General features: G+C 37.4%; 2 protein-coding genes and 1 long non-coding RNA gene across 3 annotated transcripts in view; 1 reads left to right on the top strand and 2 right to left on the bottom strand.

Moving 5' to 3' along the window:
* The window catches only part of LOC143860799 (altered inheritance of mitochondria protein 32-like), a 32,685-nt gene extending 25,416 nt beyond the window's left edge, over nt 1-7,269 (top strand). Inside the window, exon 5 of the mRNA XM_077371620.1 lies at nt 6,582-7,269. Within this exon, the coding sequence (XP_077227735.1) occupies nt 6,582-6,915 (334 nt within the window). The 3' untranslated portion in view covers nt 6,916-7,269. The remainder of the gene's footprint in view (nt 1-6,581) is intronic.
* Nucleotides 7,270-10,651: 3,382 nt separating this feature from the next.
* Nucleotides 10,652-14,371, bottom strand: LOC143860800 (uncharacterized). The gene is made up of 2 exons (XR_013239813.1): nt 14,290-14,371; nt 10,652-12,690 (listed from the first exon to the last, which is right to left on the bottom strand). It is a non-coding gene; the product is annotated as an uncharacterized LOC143860800 (long non-coding RNA).
* Nucleotides 14,372-17,795: 3,424 nt separating this feature from the next.
* LOC143861453 (zinc finger BED domain-containing protein RICESLEEPER 2-like) lies at nt 17,796-18,569 on the bottom strand. The gene is made up of 2 exons (XM_077372383.1): nt 17,948-18,569; nt 17,796-17,836 (listed from the first exon to the last, which is right to left on the bottom strand). The coding sequence occupies exons 1-2, from the start codon at nt 18,567-18,569 to the stop codon at nt 17,796-17,798; spliced, it is 663 nt and encodes a 220-aa protein (XP_077228498.1).
* Nucleotides 18,570-19,215: the final 646 nt, after the last annotated feature.

Here is a 19,215-nt window from a genome sequence, read left to right as displayed (position 1 = left end):
ACATTAAACCGCGGTTCCCAAAAGTAGGAATCGGGTTTCCGGGGAATCATAAACCTCAATTCCCAAAAGTGGGAATCGGGTTTCTGGCGAATCCGAACCGGGATTCTCAGTTTTTAGAGATTCGAGAAGATTCCCGTTTCGGATTCGAGAACCCGGGAATCGGGGTTCCCCACTCCCAGGGAAGAATCCTGCTTCCTTGGGACAGATCCTTTCACCTTCTTCATAAATTTTTTCTAAAGGATTCATTAGCCAACCCCAACTAGTTTGGGACAAAGGCTTAGCTGAGTTGAGTTGAGTTTATATGGCTTGACTAACCTATGAATATGAAAGGCTTATTGGCCCTGGAAATAGTTGAATATGAATGAACATTGATGCTTTCTAATGTTGAATTGGGCGTGATGCCTTTTTCTGAAGTGTGTTGCTTCACATCCTAAAGTGTGATGCTTAAGAGAACTCTTATGTGACTCCATGTCAGTTTCCTATCCCTCTGCCTACCCCAATCCTAAACCTTAACCCCTGCCTTAGATCTGAACCTTACCAAACTTTGCACCCTTAAGCCCTATCACCCAGAAAACCCAAAATCTTTTACAGATCCCAACACATTTAAGAGTTATGAAATTTCCCTTAGTATTAGAATCCTTCAAACCTCCTATCAAACTGCCCTCAGCTATTATTAATCCTACCCTGAAATTCTGTTGTAGAAGCCATTACTGTCCTATTACTAGATCCAGTCTAGATTTTCTTAGACAGCTGAACCTGTAAAACTTCAAACCAGTCACTTTAACATGTAGCAATCCCTAAATTAACTGTGATCCCATCCCTACTAATTATCAAAAGTATTTACCAATCTCCCAGACCTTAAATCAAACCTAGATCCTTTACCTTGCCCCACATCTACCATTCTTTACCCTGTTTTAACAGATCTGTCCAGATGTGTTACATCTTCCCTAACAGCCATACAGATTCTAGGTTTCAGTTTGATAATCCTATCTTTTGATTAAGACTTGGCCTATATTTAGCGAGGTTGTATCGATCAGTAGTCCTGCATATAGTTGGTATCTTTCCTGCATCAATTAGTATGAGAGCTATTTGAATAGTGATTGTTTCAGTTGGCATCAATTGTTATCAGAGTTACAATACCTAGAGTCTCCTTTCGTCCTGCATCAAGTAATTAAATAAATAGAATAATAAATTGAAAGAATGACATCTATTGACATGATCGTAGGTACTAATGAGAGGAATTGTGATCGAGAATACGTATAGGAGAGAAATCATCTCTAGATATAGCAAATAAGGTGTGGAAAACAGGATAAGGAGATATCTGCCAAATATATTTCTGTGATTCCGATCTTTTTTCATCAAAACTTACCTTGTTAGTACTGATTTTTATATATGAAGTTATAAGTTTTTTTTTTCTTTCACTTTTTATTCTTTCTATTTGATTTCTAATTGTGGTTTGATCTAAACTAAAGACAATCGTTTAATCTGGATTTAAATAAGCAGCTATGAGGTAATCAACACAATAAATAAAATAGATCGGGTTTAGTCCTTTCTTGTTTGTTGCAATTGTCTGTGGTTTGCATTTTTCATTGTTGATGGTAAGGCGTCGCATCAGATGGTTGGGATGTGATGGTAGACTGTTGGAGGCCACTTGTGAATACTGTGAGAGGCTAGATGATCTGATGTGTTGTCCTAGTGTTAGGAACTGTGGGAACCCAAGATGGAGATGAATGCATTTTTATTAATGTAGGAGAGGATTCATGTGAACTTTTTGTATATGAGATGCTTTAGAGGCGCATGCCCAAATTATGTATATGTTGGCCTGCCTTTTTTGGCTAAAGCTCTTGATTGGTGTATGGATTTTTCTCTTCTTTTATTTTTTCCTCCCTTCTCTTCCACTGACCTTTTGTACCCGAAACTTATTTTATATAAAAAATCTTTAGAGTTGATCCTAAATATGTCGGTGTGAGCTGGCTGCGAAAAGGAGCAGAGACGTTTATAGAACAATAGAGATTTTAGGTGTTTTAAGGATCTTAGGATTTAATTTTGTCTTTTGAAAGTGGATATTACTTGTCAAATAGAATAAGAAACATCTATTGCCTTTTGGAAGGCTGATAAAAGAATGAAATATTTAGATTCTTGAATTTTATATATTTGTACAGTTGCATCTTTTTTGGTGGATTTTGTGTTTGCCAAACCACGGAGAAGTCAAATGAAAATGGGTCATAGTTTTAGATAGAGAGGAGGATGAGAGATGGTTGGCTATAAGATGTCCCTCTGCCTCGTGTGAGAACATCAGGCTTGGTTTTAAATATCCCCGAAATGATCGAAATGTTTCCATTTCCATCCCCACTGAAATGAAATCTACATGATTTTCTTTCACGTCATTATTTCTCTGAAATTTTGACCAAATTTCTCGACATTTGTTCGAAATTCCCAAATTCAATTGAAATTCCTGAAATTCTACCCGAATGGTCGTAACGACAAAAAAAATGGAACAATGTTATTATTTGCATTTCATTTCATTTCATTAATGTAGAGAATGATACTTGGTGCCGGCAACGTCATTGAACTGCACAACATAGTAACCGTATCTTATGCATGGGATGTAATATCGGCATGAGACCAATAATACCACATAACTCTATGTGTTATTGACATAGAGTTGGGGTCGTTAGAGGGGAGGCTGGTCATCATACTTTATTATGCTTCATTACATTGTACTTCTTTATTGACTTTACTATTCTAGACATGCTAGACAATGCATGTCAGTTGGTGTTCAATTTTATTAAGCTATTATGGTACGTGATTGTTTCTAAGTATGTATTTGTGCTTAATCTGGCATTTCGCAGCGTTTCATCTTAAAATTTCATCATTTGTTTTTTAAAAGATTAAAAAGTTTCATCATTTTCATATGCTTCCATACTTTTCCGTGATTTTACAAGATTGGGTTATGTGAAAAAGATATGGAATATGTCAAACTATAACGTTCCAAAAAGCAACTATCAGAGAGTAATAATTTACTTTTGGTTGTAAAGTTTGTATGATAGTTGAATAAGAGCAGATAGTCATGATAATGAATAAGCATGGAAGGATGTAGTGTATGATAGGTGATATAGGAAAAAGATACGAGTTATTATGTGAATAAAGATATGCAATATGTGAAACTAGAACATTCCAAAATCAACTATCAGGGAATAATAATTTACTTTAGTTAGTACAAGTCGTTTTGGGCTATAAGTTGAGGTTTTGGGTCATTATAGACCTTTAATTTAAAGGTAACATGGAGGTTCAGGTTCCTATTTGACCATATCGAAGGCAATGCAGAAGTTTTAAGTTCTTATCAGCCTATATCAAGATGCAACATTGTAGTTTAAGGTCCTAGAAGAGTAGATGCAAGGTGAATATGGATGGAAGTATCTAGCTATTAATTTTATCATATATGCGCAAATGGAAGGCATTATGGTAGAAAAGGAATATAAATAGGACCTATGCCCCTATCCTTGGTAGTCTAAATCATGAATACATAATTTTGGAAGGTGTCTCCTTGGTGTGAATTCAAAAGATAGAGAATTTTTTGCGTAGGTAAACTGGGGTTAGGGTGGACCCCTACCTATTTATTAAGAAAAAATGAAAGATTATACAATCAAGGCTTCTAAACACCAACCCTATCCCGAGAATCCTCCAATAGATAAGGGATACGACATATCTCAGTAGAAGAAAACAAAAACATCTTAAGGCAGCCATGACCATGTATGGTCCTCATCAAAGAATGGAAATATTAGATCCCTTTTATTCGCCTCAAAGCTGGTTCAAGCGGTTTCCTGATGCATGCTGAAGAGGTAGAAGAAGGGGTGCCATCTAGTGAAATTCTATCCAACAAGGAAGGATCTCCTGGTGCATCTCAAGAGGTGGAAGGCAAGATCAGTAACATGTCACAACTAAAGAGAAACCCAACTAGTGAAAGCAAAGGAAAATCTTTTCCAAGGGAAGGCTCAAGGGAGAAAAAGATCCGTTAAAAAAAATTCGAATTTGAATCAAGTGGGGGGTTCCCGACCGAAGTGCAATACTCAGGTTGGCGTACGTCAGGTCAAAAAAAGAAAAAAGTCGAAAAGGAAGGAAAATCCATCTGTATGGATTCCCAGAGTGCAATAATGGCTAGCATAGATAGCCCACAACTGAAGGCTTCTAGGCAAGCTTCATGGAAAGGTATAAAAATATCTACAAGATTTTTGAAAGGCTTGAGAAAATCTAATGAGAGCCTCGAAAAGTAAAGTGAAAATTCTAATTGGGCCAAGAAGGGTAGGAGTCACTTATGAGGACATCGTGGCCCTTTGGCATGGTACTCGAAGAGGTATCGTAATAGAGAAGGTTTCATTACGAGAAGAGGTGGCAAATCCAAGAAAGGTAATCATCATTACAATCTCCGACGCTTCGGGCCTTTAAAGGTGGGCTATCACTATTTAAAAGAAAGCTTCTAAGTCGTTTCAAAGCAATAAAGAACAAGAAGGAAAAAGTACCTTCATCCTCTCAAGACCTAATGGAAAACCCTAACTCTTCAGGAAAAGGAAACAAGGAAGATAGGAAAGGGAAAAGGTCGAATAGGAGGAGCCATCTGACGTGAACAAAAATCCACCAAAGGTCAAAGAGAAAAGGGCTTACGAAGGGCCTCCGACACGAAAAGAACTAGAAATAGAGATTTTAAAGAAGGATTTGAAACAGTTCAAGGCAGATGCCACAAAACATATAGAGGAATTTTTCACTTTAACAGGTACGAGAGATATCAAAAAACTGTGTTCCAAAATACAAGCTCCCCTACTTTCAAAAAGCCCTTGCAAAAGAAAGAGAGGAAAGGAGGCTAAAGTGGGCGTCTGTGCAAAGAGCAAGAGAAAGGCTACAGCTAGCTCCCTTAGAGGAACCGATGTCTTGTCGAGTAGCGGAGGATGCCAGTGTAGGAGAGGAGGTAGACAATTTCTTGGTGATAGGGGATGTCTTTGAAACAGTGTCGAGTGACCATTCACCAAAGGACAAAAGGGAGGTATAGGAAAAAAATTAGAGTCAGGGACAGGAAAAGATGGGTCTTTGGACCCTAGTACCTAGAATTTTCCCCTTCATCTCGCTTTTGTATATATTTTTTTGGGTAGGCTTTTTATGTCCTTGATTCTCCTTTCTGGTTCTAATAGGTTTTTTAGTGAAAAGTTCTTGATGGATTTTGAAGAATGTCTAGATTTTTGGGAGCAGAAGTCTCTGATTGAAAGTTTGTGGTGGAGGTGTAGCTTTGAGCTAGAGTAAGAATATACCTCAGTTTAAGGAATCTTTAAAGTGGGAGATGTTGTTAGAGGCAGGGTCCTGGCAGTTCTTTCTTCAACAGAAGTGCTGATTGGAAGATGGCAAAAGAACATCAAAGTGGGCTTGAGGAATCATGTTCTTTGCCGCCTGGGATGTATTTTCTACTCTGTTCTGAAAGCAAGACGTGTGTACGAAACGAAGTAGTTGCTCGACTATTGTTGAGCCTCTTATTTTCTTGCCTCTGCGGAAGGGAGCCTTTTGGTAATCTTATTTGAATTAGAAGAAATTGAAGGAATTCGGGTGACATTGGAGGGAAGTGGACCGTCTGGGATGGGTTTATCATGGAGAAGTATTTAAGGAGAAGTGTTCAAGATCCCTAGTGGGGATCGCAAAGGAGTTGTGTGAAGCTTTTGTTAAAGAATGTTCAGGAAATAGGATATACAGTATTTTCCTAATCTGGTTAGGTTTCTTCTTATCGACATTAGAGTTTGCTATGATGTCCTCATGCTTGTAATCATGGGGGACTTTCTCATGTAGTTATAAGCATGATTTATAAATATTAATGTCATCTTTCCCCCAAAAAAAAAAAACATCTAAAGACCTAGGAGGGATCCGGTAATCAAAGTTTCAAGATCGATCTTTCAAAATCATCCTTTGTTTAATGATTGGATTTGCGCTTGGCTCTCTTCATAGCTGTTTGGGCACTTGGAGATAGTCTTCGGGAGGCTGTGTGTGTGTTGGGGGGGGGGGGGGGGGGGGGGGGGGTTGTTCACCCTCTATGTTGCTGGAATCAGTGATTGAAATCTTCTCCGAATCTGATTGAGTGGCCCTCATTTGTTCAGGGATCTATTTCTAATTTCTATTATCAGTCAAGTATCTGTTTTGCTTAGCTTTCTTTTATCGGTTGTTGTAGAAGAGTTTTGAAAAAAAAAGAAAAATGAACGTGTGAGTTGAGGTGTGCTCTTTCACTAGGAGTTCTCTCCAACACGTAGTTCAGCTTTCTAGCCCCACAATTGATCTTAGCATTCTCATTGCTTCGATTTTCTCCTCCTTGCTGATTGCATGCTTTTCCGACGTCAGAGTGCGAAACCGATTATTGGATTCAAAATTAAACCCATCGACGGCTGCCATTCTGCTCCATTTAGCATGTGCCAAACACAGTAATTTTATTTACTTGTCAAGCCAAAATATGTTTGTTTGATTCATCTCTGCAGAGGGTGTTATAGATGGTAAAATCATATACTTTCTCTGAATTGTATTATGAAGACCTCTAATTGAGTTACCAATTGCAGGGGTCAGATGGGCTTGTCGACTGAGGAGCAGAAGAAAGCATATGAGCAAAGGCTACAGCCGAATAGTGAGAAAGAATCAGGAGGTGGCTGCTCTAGTTCAAGCTGTTGTCAGGTGGCCAATGGGTTTACTTGTTGCAAGGATGAAAAGGTGGAAGGAAACAAAGCAATGAACGGCATTGAGGGGAAAATGTGTGGGAGCGAGCGAGATGCAGGGAGGCTGAAATCATGGTTCAAGACATGGGAGCAGGGTGACACTCTTGTGGCTCTCTCTGTTATCGGAGCAGTGGCGGCATCAGTTGCTGTTGCTTATACCGTTTACAAAAGATCAAGTTAAACTTTCCTTTGGTATATCTATTATGTTGTTTTTGGGTGCCCTGGGTCTTGTCCTGTACTCTTCCCTAGAGGCGTTTTGACTACTAAAAAAACAGAGGATTTCCAACAGACTCCACACTCACCACAGGCCCATGGAGAACACATTAAGTATATGTATAATCCACGTAGTAAGGATTTTATTGAACATTGATATGTCGGAAATAAGGATTGTTTACTCTAAAACTTGGGGACTTTGGATTAGTGGCAAGGAGCTAAGTTGTTTTAACTATGAATGTTAGCTGAAAAAAATAAAACTGCTTTTTGGTGCATGGGGCCATTAATCTGGTCGACCAAGGACACCACTAATTGGTATGGAGTAGACGGATTGATGTAGTAAGTGTTATCTGTATTATTTCTTTTAACCCAGAATGTATCTTGGAACCCGGGGCAGCACCTTAAATTTTATTTATAGGAGTAAAAGGTACAAGAGGACATTAAAGCCTTGCCTCTAACCCATAGTACAAGAAAAATAAGAAATAACCTCCTTCCCCTAAAATGAAGTAACTTTATTTGTTACAAATATAAGGAATGCACAGTTGATCACATGCAGCTGCTCCTTTGGAGTTCTTTGGTAGGCTGGTCCAATCCCTAAAGACTGAATTTATGCTTATGTCACTGGCAAAATTTGCCAGCCTGTCTGTGACAAGATTACCTTCCATGCAAATATGAGTGACAACAAAATCCATAGCAAATAATATGTTTCTTATTTCTTTTAATATATAATGTATGTGCCACGGGGATCTGCTTTTACCTTTAATGATATTTTTAAGGGCTAGGGCTGTCAGATTCAACCCATATTCTTTTAATTCCTACGATTGCACTATCGTGAAGACCGTCTCTCATAGCTCTTTCTTCACCCATCATATTAGTATTCTTTCTGTAGAAGTGAGAAAAAGCAAATCTTACATTACCCAGTGGCTAGTGTGTTTAGTGATTTCCAAATATAATTTACTGCCCCCTCCTTTTCTGGAGAGAAGAGACAAGTCATTGCTAAATTTAACAAGCAATAGAATTTTTCAGCATAGAAGAGCCAAGTAATTACTGAATTTAATGAGCTATAAATGTAACGAGGTGGTTATTTTCTCGTGGAAAAGAGGGGCCACAAAATGATATTTCCAACTCTCCCTCATTCGAAAAAAAAAAAAAAAACCCGTAAAACAACCCAATTGATGAACCATTATTAATCAAAACAATAAAATTTAGGCTTTTTGAATGCTCAAAATTCACAATGCCTTAATCCTCTAAAAGGCAACGGCCAAAAAAAATCTAGTTTCTAATTCTTCATCTTTTGGGTTTAAGAAATACAGATAACACTTCTTCGGTTTACTGGAGAATACCGGTTGTCAACGTTTTGAAGCGAAATGCAGATGGGTGTGGGTAGAGGTAGCCCTAGTAATGTTGGAGGAGGTGTGATCAAAGACATTTGGTTTTAAAAGAGTCTTTCACTTGTTTTCCAAGTTGACATGCTCTACATAAATGGCACTTAAGATAGTTAAGTTTAGGGTCCATATACAATGTTTTCCTAGAGATTCTAACAATAATTTCCATGTTAGAATGACCTAGCCTCCTATGCCAAGTCAATGTGCTGTTTTCAAAAGAGTGGGTAATCAAAGAGAATAGGTACCCAATTTTTTTTGGGTCTTTCATGATTAGTGCCATAGAGATTGTTCTTTACTACCCACACTTAGTTCTTTGATTTTCTAATTCTACATGAGTATTTGAAGTGACCAAGCTTCCCACAGTAATGACAAGTGGGTGTGAATGAGCTAGAACAAACACTATGGTGTGTGTGTGTGATGACCTAGCTGTTACAAAAGAGATATGTGATTTGTAGGTATTTTTCTTATTTGAAGGTTTCTTTTGAAAATGTTGGTAACCAAGACCACTCTTTTCATAAGAGCTTCATATCAAGAATTTCATCTAGCTTACTCTTACGACATTTGAATTTTAATGACAATTTTTCATTTTCCCACTTTAATTCCGTATTTTCTAAATACAATCTTTCAATGTTTAGATAAATCTCCTTGTTTTCTTTTAAAAATTCTTCATTTATAGACTCAAGTCTTCATATGTAAAGGAGACATTTTCATCTTCATCATTAGTTTCGAAATTAAGAACGGATGAAGAATTTACCTCTTTAGATGATTGGTCTTTTTGAATTCCCATGAGACATATGTGGAATACTTCATCATCACTCTCTTTACTGCCGGATGAGCAACTGAGCCCATCATAAGTTGCACTAAAGCTTTTCTTCTTGTCCTTCCCTTTTCTCTGTATGTATTTTTCATCAAGCTTTTTGAGTGGGTAATTGGATCTTATATGTCCGAGCTTGTGACATAAAAAACACCTCAACTAATCATTGTCTTCTTTCTCTTCTTCCTTCTCCCTTCTAGAGCTTTTATCCTTCCGGAAGTCTCTTCAATTGTTTCTTGAGAATCTCTTGTAAGGAGAGATATATCTTCTCTCATCCTTGAGACTCTCCTTTTCATTATCACTTCTACTTCCATTTTCTTCTTCTTGTTGGGCCTTGAATGTAATACTCTTCTTCCTTGGATCTTCTTTTTGAGCCTCTTGCTCTTCTGTCTCTCTCTTCTTCATCTTCTATTCGAATGTTATGAGAGATCCAACTAGTTCTTCCAGCCTCATCGTGTCCAAGTTCTTGGCTTCTACAATGGAGGTTGTCTTCGGGTCCCAAGTCTTTGGGAGTGACTGGAGGATTTTGTTCATCATTTCTTTGTTTGAGAACACCTTACCTAGACCTTCCAACTCATTCATGATATTAGTAAATCTAGTATATATCTCGGTGACGGACTCACCGGGTTTCTTTTTAAATGCTTCTCGATCACTAAGAAGTAAATTGATTTTAGTTTTCTTCACTTGAGTGGTCCCTTCATGGGTTACTTCAAGTGTATCCCAAATTTGTTTTGCGATTTTAATGATGGACACCCTATTGAACTCTTCCAAAGAAAGAGCACAAATGAGGGAGTTCATAGCTTTATAATTCATAGTGAATTGGGCTTTCTTGGAGTCTTTCCAAGTTTCACTATCGGTTGAAGGTTCAGTATATCCCTTCTCAATAATCTTCCAAATGCCAAAATCTTGGCTCTTTAGATAAATCTTCATCCGAGCCTTCGAACAATGATAATTGGATCCATTAAAATATGGTAGCCTAGATGAGGATTGACCCTCAAGGTATTGTGAGGAGGAAGATGAAGTTGCCATTGATCTTTTCTCTTTCAAATTTCAATTAGAAAATCTCTAGTAAGAGCCTTAGCTCTGATACCAATTGAAATCCCAAATGGCAACCCAAGGGAGGGGGGTGAATTGGGTAGTTAAAAAATTAATCTAAATCAAAAGGGTTTGTAGTTGATTTTAATTAATGCTAACCCTTGTTAAATTAACATGAGAAAGTGAGTAAAGAGATTACCAAATACCCAATGTGAGGAGATGAAGAGAAATGAGACCACACAAGGATTTTAGAGTGGTTCGGTCACAAACAGACATACTCCACTACCCAAGTACTTGGTCTTTCCTTGAGATTTTTCTTCACTATTTTGGACCTCCACTAAAGCCGAGTTCCGAGCCTTACAATTTGAACCGCCTCCAAGAACACCAATCCTCTTCGCAACACGCCTCAAAGGAAATGGGTTCTCTTTGCAAGTACAAGAAAATTATGAAAGAGAGAAAGCACTCGAGCCTCTTAAAAGCAAATATAATACTCAATGGCTCACTAATCACTCCTATTGATTACAAGTAAAAGTCCTAAGGAGTGTCTCTTGACAAGAAGTAAATGCACAAAGTTAATGCTCAAGAGGTTGAAGAAGGAATCCTTTTGATTTAAATGTTTAAAGCACTAGGGTTTGATAAATGATCTTTCAAGAGGTTCCTTAGATGGTCAAGGATGGGGTATAAATAGCTTAAGTCGAGTTATTACCGTTTGGGGGTAAAATGGTAAAAAACTAGGTAAAAAAGAACTAACCGTTCGAGCCCCAAGTGTAACTTTTTTAGACAGAAACGGTCGACCGAGGTGTCCCGGTCGCCCGCCCTTTGAGCGCTAACTCTTTTTTATTTTGAATTTCAAACATCCGCGGTCGACTGGGGTACCGCGGTCACCCACCTTCTGAATTTTTTATTTTGAATCCAGAAACCTATCAGAGGTCGCCTAACCCTATGGCAGTCGACCTCCTTGACCATTCTGGATGGGCTCTGGAATTTCCAGGAGCTCATTTGAGGTCGACCGGGGTACCTCGGTCGACCGTCCCTCTAATATTGGGTAGGTGCCGAGGTTCCAGCACTTCCCGCGGTCAACCGGCCCTGTTTTAAAAACTTGGTTTTAAAGAGAAAATTCTTAAGGCTTTGGTCTATGGTCTTTGGGCTTTTGTCCTATGTTTTCAAATGCATTTTTGAGTTTGTTCAAATGATTTTGAAATGGTTTTGAAAACATAATTTTATGCAAATTACTTAATGTCAAGAGGACTCCAGTACCTTCTATAAAATAAAGAAACCTTGAGTCTTCTTGATTCCTTCTCTTCTAGGCATTTGCATGGACGTTCTTTGACTTGCGAGAGTCTTTTATGTTGCTCTTGTTCTTGTGGTTTCCTTTATTCTTCTTCTTGCTTCAAGTGTTGACTTTGATGAATCCTGTCTCACCACAACACTAGAGAAGCTATTAGTAATCTACCATCAATTTGGGTTTGTTAATCATCAAAACATCAACGGGTTGTACCTTTGGGCTTACACAGAATAGGAGGTTAAGACGAAACCAAAGCATGAAGTGGGCTCTAATTTCAATATGAGGTTTGTAACAAGTGAAATGAAGACAATGCAAAGTAACCCAACAAAATCATGTAATAAACAGTCATATGGTCGAATTCGATAAGAATCAATAAGGGTTATGCGTTAGTCATATACTAACATAGAATCTGGAACTGAAACTGAAATGGAAATAGATCACCGAAAACAAAAACATAAACGAAAAAAAAAACAAAAAAAGAAGCAGATACAAAATCAGAATCACTTCTAGGTCATAGCCTTAGTTGAGAATTTATAACAAAAAGCTCGTTATTTTGTCACCAACAGCCCACTGTGTTGGATCTCATTCCTACAGAATTCATATCTACAGGGCTAACACATTAGCTCCCATTGGCAGGATATAAATACCAATTTATTATACATTTCCCATTGGCAGGGTCTAGAATTACCAATGTATTATGCATTCCCATTTGCAGGGACTATAATTACCAAAGTACTATTCATTGTCCAGAATTACGAACGTATTATGCATTTCCCATTGGCAGAGTAGAATTTTTACCTAATCCTCACAAGAGGTGACAAAACAAAAAATCACAATAGTCATGGAAGTATGTTCATACAAGAGTTTATTAAGGGCATATAATAAGGTTTTCATGAATCAATATGGCAATTAGTCAAAAGCATATCCATAGTCAGAACGATAGTGAGGCAAGTGAACTGTATGTGAGATACATACCAATGTATGGAGGCATGCACAATTCAATGACAAAGGAATCATTGACAGAGTAGCATTAGAAGCAAGTCAATGAACATGAAGGGCAAAAGTACCAAAATAATGAGGCATGCTAGACCCAGGGTTCATCAAAGAGGTTAGAGTTACGGTTGAGATTTCAAAGAACAGGGTTACCATATCATTCTTAGGCAGTCTCATATCACTTGCCTCTTAAACACAACTCCAATTTCTTCGAGATTCAAACTCAATCACCTGGTATCAAATAATCATTCCAATTATCATGGGCATGTCTAAGAATGCTATACTGAATATCATAGCAGTACGAAACACTCTTTAATGCATAATTGGGAAGAGGCCGGTATGTTGTCCATGAGTTTCACTTAGTAATATACAATTAATGGAATTAGAAAGGCCCCAAATATTTTTGGAACTATTTTCTTTGGAAATTAAGTGTCTTAAGCTTTCCGGAATGCACAAGAAGTCCAAAAATCGGATAAGAATTGAAATCACAGTAAGACAACCCAAGGGGGGGTGAATTGGGTTCATAAAAACTTTTGCCTTTGTTAATTATAAATTAAAACCAAAGAGCAACTTTCAAACAGTAGCTTAAAGAAGATAAACTCAAATGCAATCAAAGATAGAGAGAGCAGAAAGCGTGCAACAAGACTTATAGTGGTTCGGTCCTCCACCAAGAGGCCTACCCCACTTACCCACTCCACCAGGTTTGTCTCCTTGGCGGCTTCAATAAACCAATCTTCTTGTGATAAAAATTAAACTTTTTACAATCCAACGATGGATCCGCGCCTCACCACTTGACGTCGAAGAAAGCTACCTTGTCTCCCAACACTCTCTTGGATCCCAAACAACTTACCATAGGCTCATTTAAGAATGTGCCAATACGCAGTATAGTAGGCTTTGCAGGTCGAAGCAATGTTACTGTTTTGCTTCCTAAATATGTTGATAAAGCTTTGGCAGGCTTTAGTAAGCCGAAGCAATGTTACTATTTTGTTTATTTTGCTTCTCAAATTTGCTTGGTGGACTTTGGCAGGCCAAACCACCCGAATTCCCATTCTTCAATTAAAGCTTTTTTTATGGCTTATGGCTAATGGGACTTCATCAAAGCCTCCTTAATGCCTCTAAAAATATCTATCCTAAGGATCTGATTATATAATCTAATTTGTCTTGAAATGCACTTGATCTTCAGCTTTGATTTCTCCACTTCAAGTCCTTTGCATACTTGGATCCTCAAAGGGTTCTTGTGCTCTTGAATGATACTCCTTGAAAGCTCCACCACATTTATCCAACTTGATTTGATCAATTTGAATATAAAATGTACTAAATGAATAAGCACATTAGTACCAAAATCACTTGTGTTTAGAATCAACAAAACACGATAGGAAATGCCAAGGGTTGAACCTTTGGCTTACAAGAATTGACTAAGTTATGAATTTTTGAAGCTTCAGACTTATCCGCCCTGGACGGAGATCTACTCGATCAACCGTCATGGTGCTCAGTCGACCAAGTAGAGTGGAATGATTTTTCCAATTCGTGAGTTTTTTATTCTACACCACTTAAAATGCCATATCTCATTCGTATCTTGCTGAAATTGTGCAATACTGGTCTTGTTGGAAATCTTAGAGCAAGGGGCTTCCAAAGAGTCCGACATATTCGTTGGAAACCTCCCAAAAAAATCTTAGAGCAAGGGGCTTCCAAAGAGTCCGACATATTCGTTGGAAACCTCCCAAAAAATTGTCGAATGGTGAAAACAAAGAAAATCCCCCCTTTAAAACCCCAATCTATACGAAACCAAGATAAATCAATATTTAAACCCAAATCTTATTGGATTCTTACCTCAAATCGACCCCTCAGATTTCTAAAACGATCTCCCGCAGCCTTCCTTTCTTTGCTTCATCCTTCTGTCTCTCTAGTTTAGGTTTTCATACAAAGAAAATTGCTGAAAATTAGTACTTATACTGAGATTAGGAAGTCCTAATCCAGATTTTTAATTTTTGACAAAAATACCCTTAGTTTAAATGAGATTTATTGACATGGGTATTTTCAATTGGTTAGCAAATGACGATCTCAATTCCTTCTGCATGTGTATTTATCGCAGCATGTGACTGGTTATTCTCATTCCATATAGGGCTGCACATGGTTCGGTCCGGTTCGGTTTAAGGGTGTTTCTTGAACCGAACCGATCCCATCGGTTTGGTTTTTTCCCAAACCGTAACCGAACCAAACGTTATTGACCGGTTCGGTTCGGTTCGATTCATGGTTTATCCGTATTTGAGCGGTGACTAGTTATTTAGTTAACCAAAGATATCTAGAAGTGTTTTATTTCCAAAGAGAACTTATTATTTGGATAGATAAATTAAAAACATGCGGTAACTGTATATTTGCCGTAACTAGGGGCTTTTATATAAATTTTATGAACTGTTTCGTTTAGAAAATTATGGGCCACGTCCTGTGAGTAATGATATTTGATCGAAACTGCAATTATGAGTGGAATTAACTTATTTTTAGATATGGGCTTTAACACTTATATGTGTGATTTCAAATGCTTTTAATCATCTCTCGTTTCAGGAAATATTTGGCAAAGTAAACCCTTTTTACACACAAATGAGAACATACATCTATGCATCTAATTATGAGAAACAGTTATAATCTTAGATATTCAGTACTTCCATTTTAGAAATCTCCTTCAATACTCACATCTGTTGCTTGCTTCCATTCAAGCTCAACTTCTCCTCAACGAGGGAGAGACAAATTTAATGGATGTTACAGTGTTTTGGGGATGAATCGATCAGTGGGTTTGTTGGCATTTGACAGATACAAAGAAGTTTAACTCAGTTATTTTACAAGAGATGGATAGATGCAAAAATGAGAATGAGTAAGGGTGCAGGTAGTTCTTAGCCATTGGGATTGAAATATTGCTGTGGCATTTACAATAAGATTGATAGAAAAAGGCATGCCAATATGGCTAGCTAGGAAGTTACAGCAAAATTAGATTAGATACCTCTTATCACGACTTATTATAAGTCCTCCAAGATCCTTTCAGTGGAAGCACCCGTCGAGAATCCTAACTTAAGCATGAGCTCCTCCAAGCGTTTTATATCAGTCAGGTAAAGATTTCCAACCTACAAAAAGAAAGATAATTAGATAACTCTACCAAGCACAACAATAATTATTATATTGATCTGCTAACTTTCAACTGTAATTGAATGTGAAATTCCTGAGAACATAATTTTATGTCGAGAAACAGAGTTTTTCAAGTCCAACAATGGGATGAGGCAAGAGATGTTTATGTAACTCCTTGAAATGAGATGTCAGATTTTGCAAACTTATAATTAAAGAATGGAATGGTGAAAGCTTATAAGTAACAAATCAGGTTGTGAAAAGGGAACTTGGCGGAACAGCAGGCTACCACAAAGAAAAGAGCGATAGCATTCATTCATTTATTTGTGAAAAGTTTAAGAAATATAAAAAACATTTGTTGCCCTTGTATCATCAATCCTATTAAGTATGAATTGACGAACACATCAAATTAGGTGGAGGCCCTTGGAAGAGAAAAGCAAAATGCATGGTCATGAAAGCTCTTAAACGATTTATTTCTTAAGGTTTCCAAAGGCTTGGATTAAGAAACATACTAGCGTTTCAAGTGATGATGCTCTATTGTAGACTGCTACACCAGCACGCTTCGTAGTGCGTGTTTTGTTCGATCCAATATTTTTTCCCCACCGAAGAATATCCCTGCACCAAATATTGGAGGAAGTCGTGATTAAGTCATGAAATATATGCTAATAGAACAAAAGGAAGCTGATATCTACGAGCACATTATGACCTTTTGCTTTTAAAGCAATATTCAGCAATTGAACAAGTTTAACTCAGGACAGTGAGCCCATCTACGACCTAGACATGCACGAGCCACGAGCCCCAACATGCACTAAGGAACAGAGCATTTCCAAACAAGCAAGAGTGCCCATCTAAATAAAAATGACAGATTTGGAACCCGAAATAATGCATACAAATAATGCGTTTCATTGTTATTAACTTACCAGTCCCGATATCACTCACTTGGATGAACGATATGCTTGAAGGGCAACCAGTTCGATCTTGGTGCTGTGAAAATCCTAGAAGACTCCTCACCTAGTTCAGAAAATAATGTGTGGCTCTGCTGCTTTAGTATACTGTTCACCAAAGCTTGCTGGAACAAAACCTGTAGTTGGTGTAGAATTATGTCAGCACTTCACAACTGAATGTGGCAGATGGCAGCCCTTCAAAATTCAAACAATGTAATCAGAGGGATTGGCTCAAATGCACTTTTCTCAATCAATTGCGAAGTACTCATGATGAACAATTTTCAAAATTGTTTAAGGAAACTACTTCTGTGAGTAATAGGAGAGTGTAAATGCTCAGTTGCTTCTTTCAGTTGATGAAGAACTGAAACAAGAACTCAGGCACCTCTAAACCAGATCAGTTCGATATCAAATCCAATTTGAAACCCTAAATACAGAACATTGTTGCAGTCTGGAATCAATCAAAAAGTAGAAACTTCTGTCAGTCAAAAGCAATAGGTATAATTGCCCTTACGAGGGGAGATTAATACCATTTCGGAAAAAAAATAACATGATTAGCCATTATATGTGAAGTAGTAGAGTCAAGAAATTGAATAAATGAATAAAAACAAATGCAATTATTTGCACCCTTGAAACACAATGTGGAACAGAATATATAGGCTTTGTTGGTTTAACATGTAGAATCTTGCCTTCCACCACATATAGCAATAACCCATTGCGCCAAGTGACTGACAATAGATTCAACTGAAAATCATGTTTTGAATGGGAAGATCACCTAGGCTCACAAGTCACAAGTCAGAAGGATACATTATGGGTACATGCATAATCTGATATTAAAACTCTATGTAATTATAACACGACAATATGATAAAATCAGATAGTAAACCATAAAAACTAAAAAGATCTTAATGATGGAACAGTTACATTAAAACAATTATAGTTCAACTCTCTTCAGTTCATGAGATGACAATTAAAACAGTTATAAATAACTAAATCCAAGACCATTGCCCAATCCATTTTAAAACATATCCATTATCCAAAATTCCAAATCAAGTCATCAACAGAAATAAAGTAACTCAATCCAGCCATCCAGCTATCAACCTGCATCCTTTCTCCTCAAATCCAATATCCATAGGTATTTTCTGAAAAATAAACATAAGAGATTAAGAGTAAGTAACTCAATTAATTATTTATCATGAATCAAACTTGCACCCCTTTTCCTCTAATCTTACAAAAAAATAATTGGTTACCATGAATCAAGTAACTCAAGAGTTATGTTTTTCATGAGTCAAGATCAAAAGCTTCAAAATCCGTAGCTATGCCTACAAAAAAGAAAAATAATTATATATGTATTAGAATCGACATCTACACAAATTGGAATTAATTAAAATTGTCAACAAGAAGTTAAAAAAGAAAACAAAGAAAAAAAATACCTGACTCAAAATCTTCTAAGTCATGTAAGTTCTCTTCAATATCTATAGGAATTGGTGAAGCTCGCAACCAATCCTGTGTACAAATCAAGCATTCTACCAACTTAGGAGTTAGAGAACTACGAAATTTATCAAGTACTCGACCTCCTGTACTAAAAGCTGACTCCGAGGCAACGGTAGAAACAGGAATAGCTAGAACATCACGTGCAATGAGTGAGAGAACATGAAACCTAGAACAATTTAACTTCCACCAATATAATATTTCAAATGTCGACCCCCCCTCCTCAACATCTTCCTCCAAATATCTATCTAATTCCGTCTTGCATTCCAAACCCTTGTCTTGTCTCAATTTCTTTCTAAAATCCAACATGAAATCTGACTTTGCTTGCTCACATCCCTCAACACTTGGTTGATCAACATCCATGTCACTTGCTACTTTTGGTGTGCCACTTGAAGATGATGAGAGTGAGTCCACCCTTTGGTAATACTCAAAAAGACGAAGCAATGTGTCCCTCACTCTCTTTTCAAGTAAATTAACCTTTTCAGAGCTATAAAGTCTTGAATAACAAAATGTCACATACTCTAATTTGTAGCGAGGATCCAACACTACCGCAACCAACAACATTATGTTGACTTTTTCTATATCTCCCCAATATTTATCAAACTTCTCCTTCCTCTTCCATCCGTTCAAATGCTTTTTGGAATTTCAATGCAGCATCTAACATTAGGTATGTTGAGTTCCATCTTGTTTGAATGTCTAGGCAAAGAGGACTCTTACATGTGATTTTCTCCTTCTCCATACATTCCTTAAATCTTTGGCTTCTAGTAGGAGAACTCCTAATATACCTAACTGCCCCACGAATATTATTGATTGACATCTTCACCTCATTTAAACCATCCTTCATAATTAAATTCAATATGTGTGCACAACACCTCACGTGCAAAAAATCACCATCCAACATCAAACAATTTTGTGAACTAGCATTTGTCTTAACAATTCTTCTTCTCAAAGATGCAATAGCCGTATCGTTGGAACTAGCATTATCTACAGTTATTGTGCACAATTTTTCAATACCCCAATCAAGCATGCACGACTCTATTGCCCCTCCAATGGCATCACCTTTGTGACTAGCAATTAGACAAAAATTGATTATTCTCTTATGAAGATTCCAATTTTTATCAATAAAGTGAGCAGTGAGACACATGTAAGACATGTTTTGCAAAGAGGTCCATGTATCCGTAGTGAGGCAAATTCTTTCATTAGACAACAA

Source organism: Tasmannia lanceolata, unplaced genomic scaffold (assembly GCF_043159265.1).
Source record: "Tasmannia lanceolata isolate RefF3 unplaced genomic scaffold, GAP_Taslan_0.1 ptg000037l, whole genome shotgun sequence".
NCBI lineage: Eukaryota > Viridiplantae > Streptophyta > Magnoliopsida > Canellales > Winteraceae > Tasmannia > Tasmannia lanceolata.
This window is presented reverse-complemented; position numbering and strand designations above follow the sequence as displayed.

Bases quoted from the DNA above. Each gene is read 5' to 3' on its own strand.
- LOC143861453 (XM_077372383.1), bottom strand. From the start codon at position 18,569: ATGTTGTTGGTTGCGGTAGTGTTGGATCCTCGCTACAAATTAGAGTAT. The intron at 17,837-17,947 runs GTATTTTTTTTC...TCTTTTTTGTAG, and splicing joins CTTAGAAGATTTTGAGTCAG to GCATAGCTACGGATTTTGAA.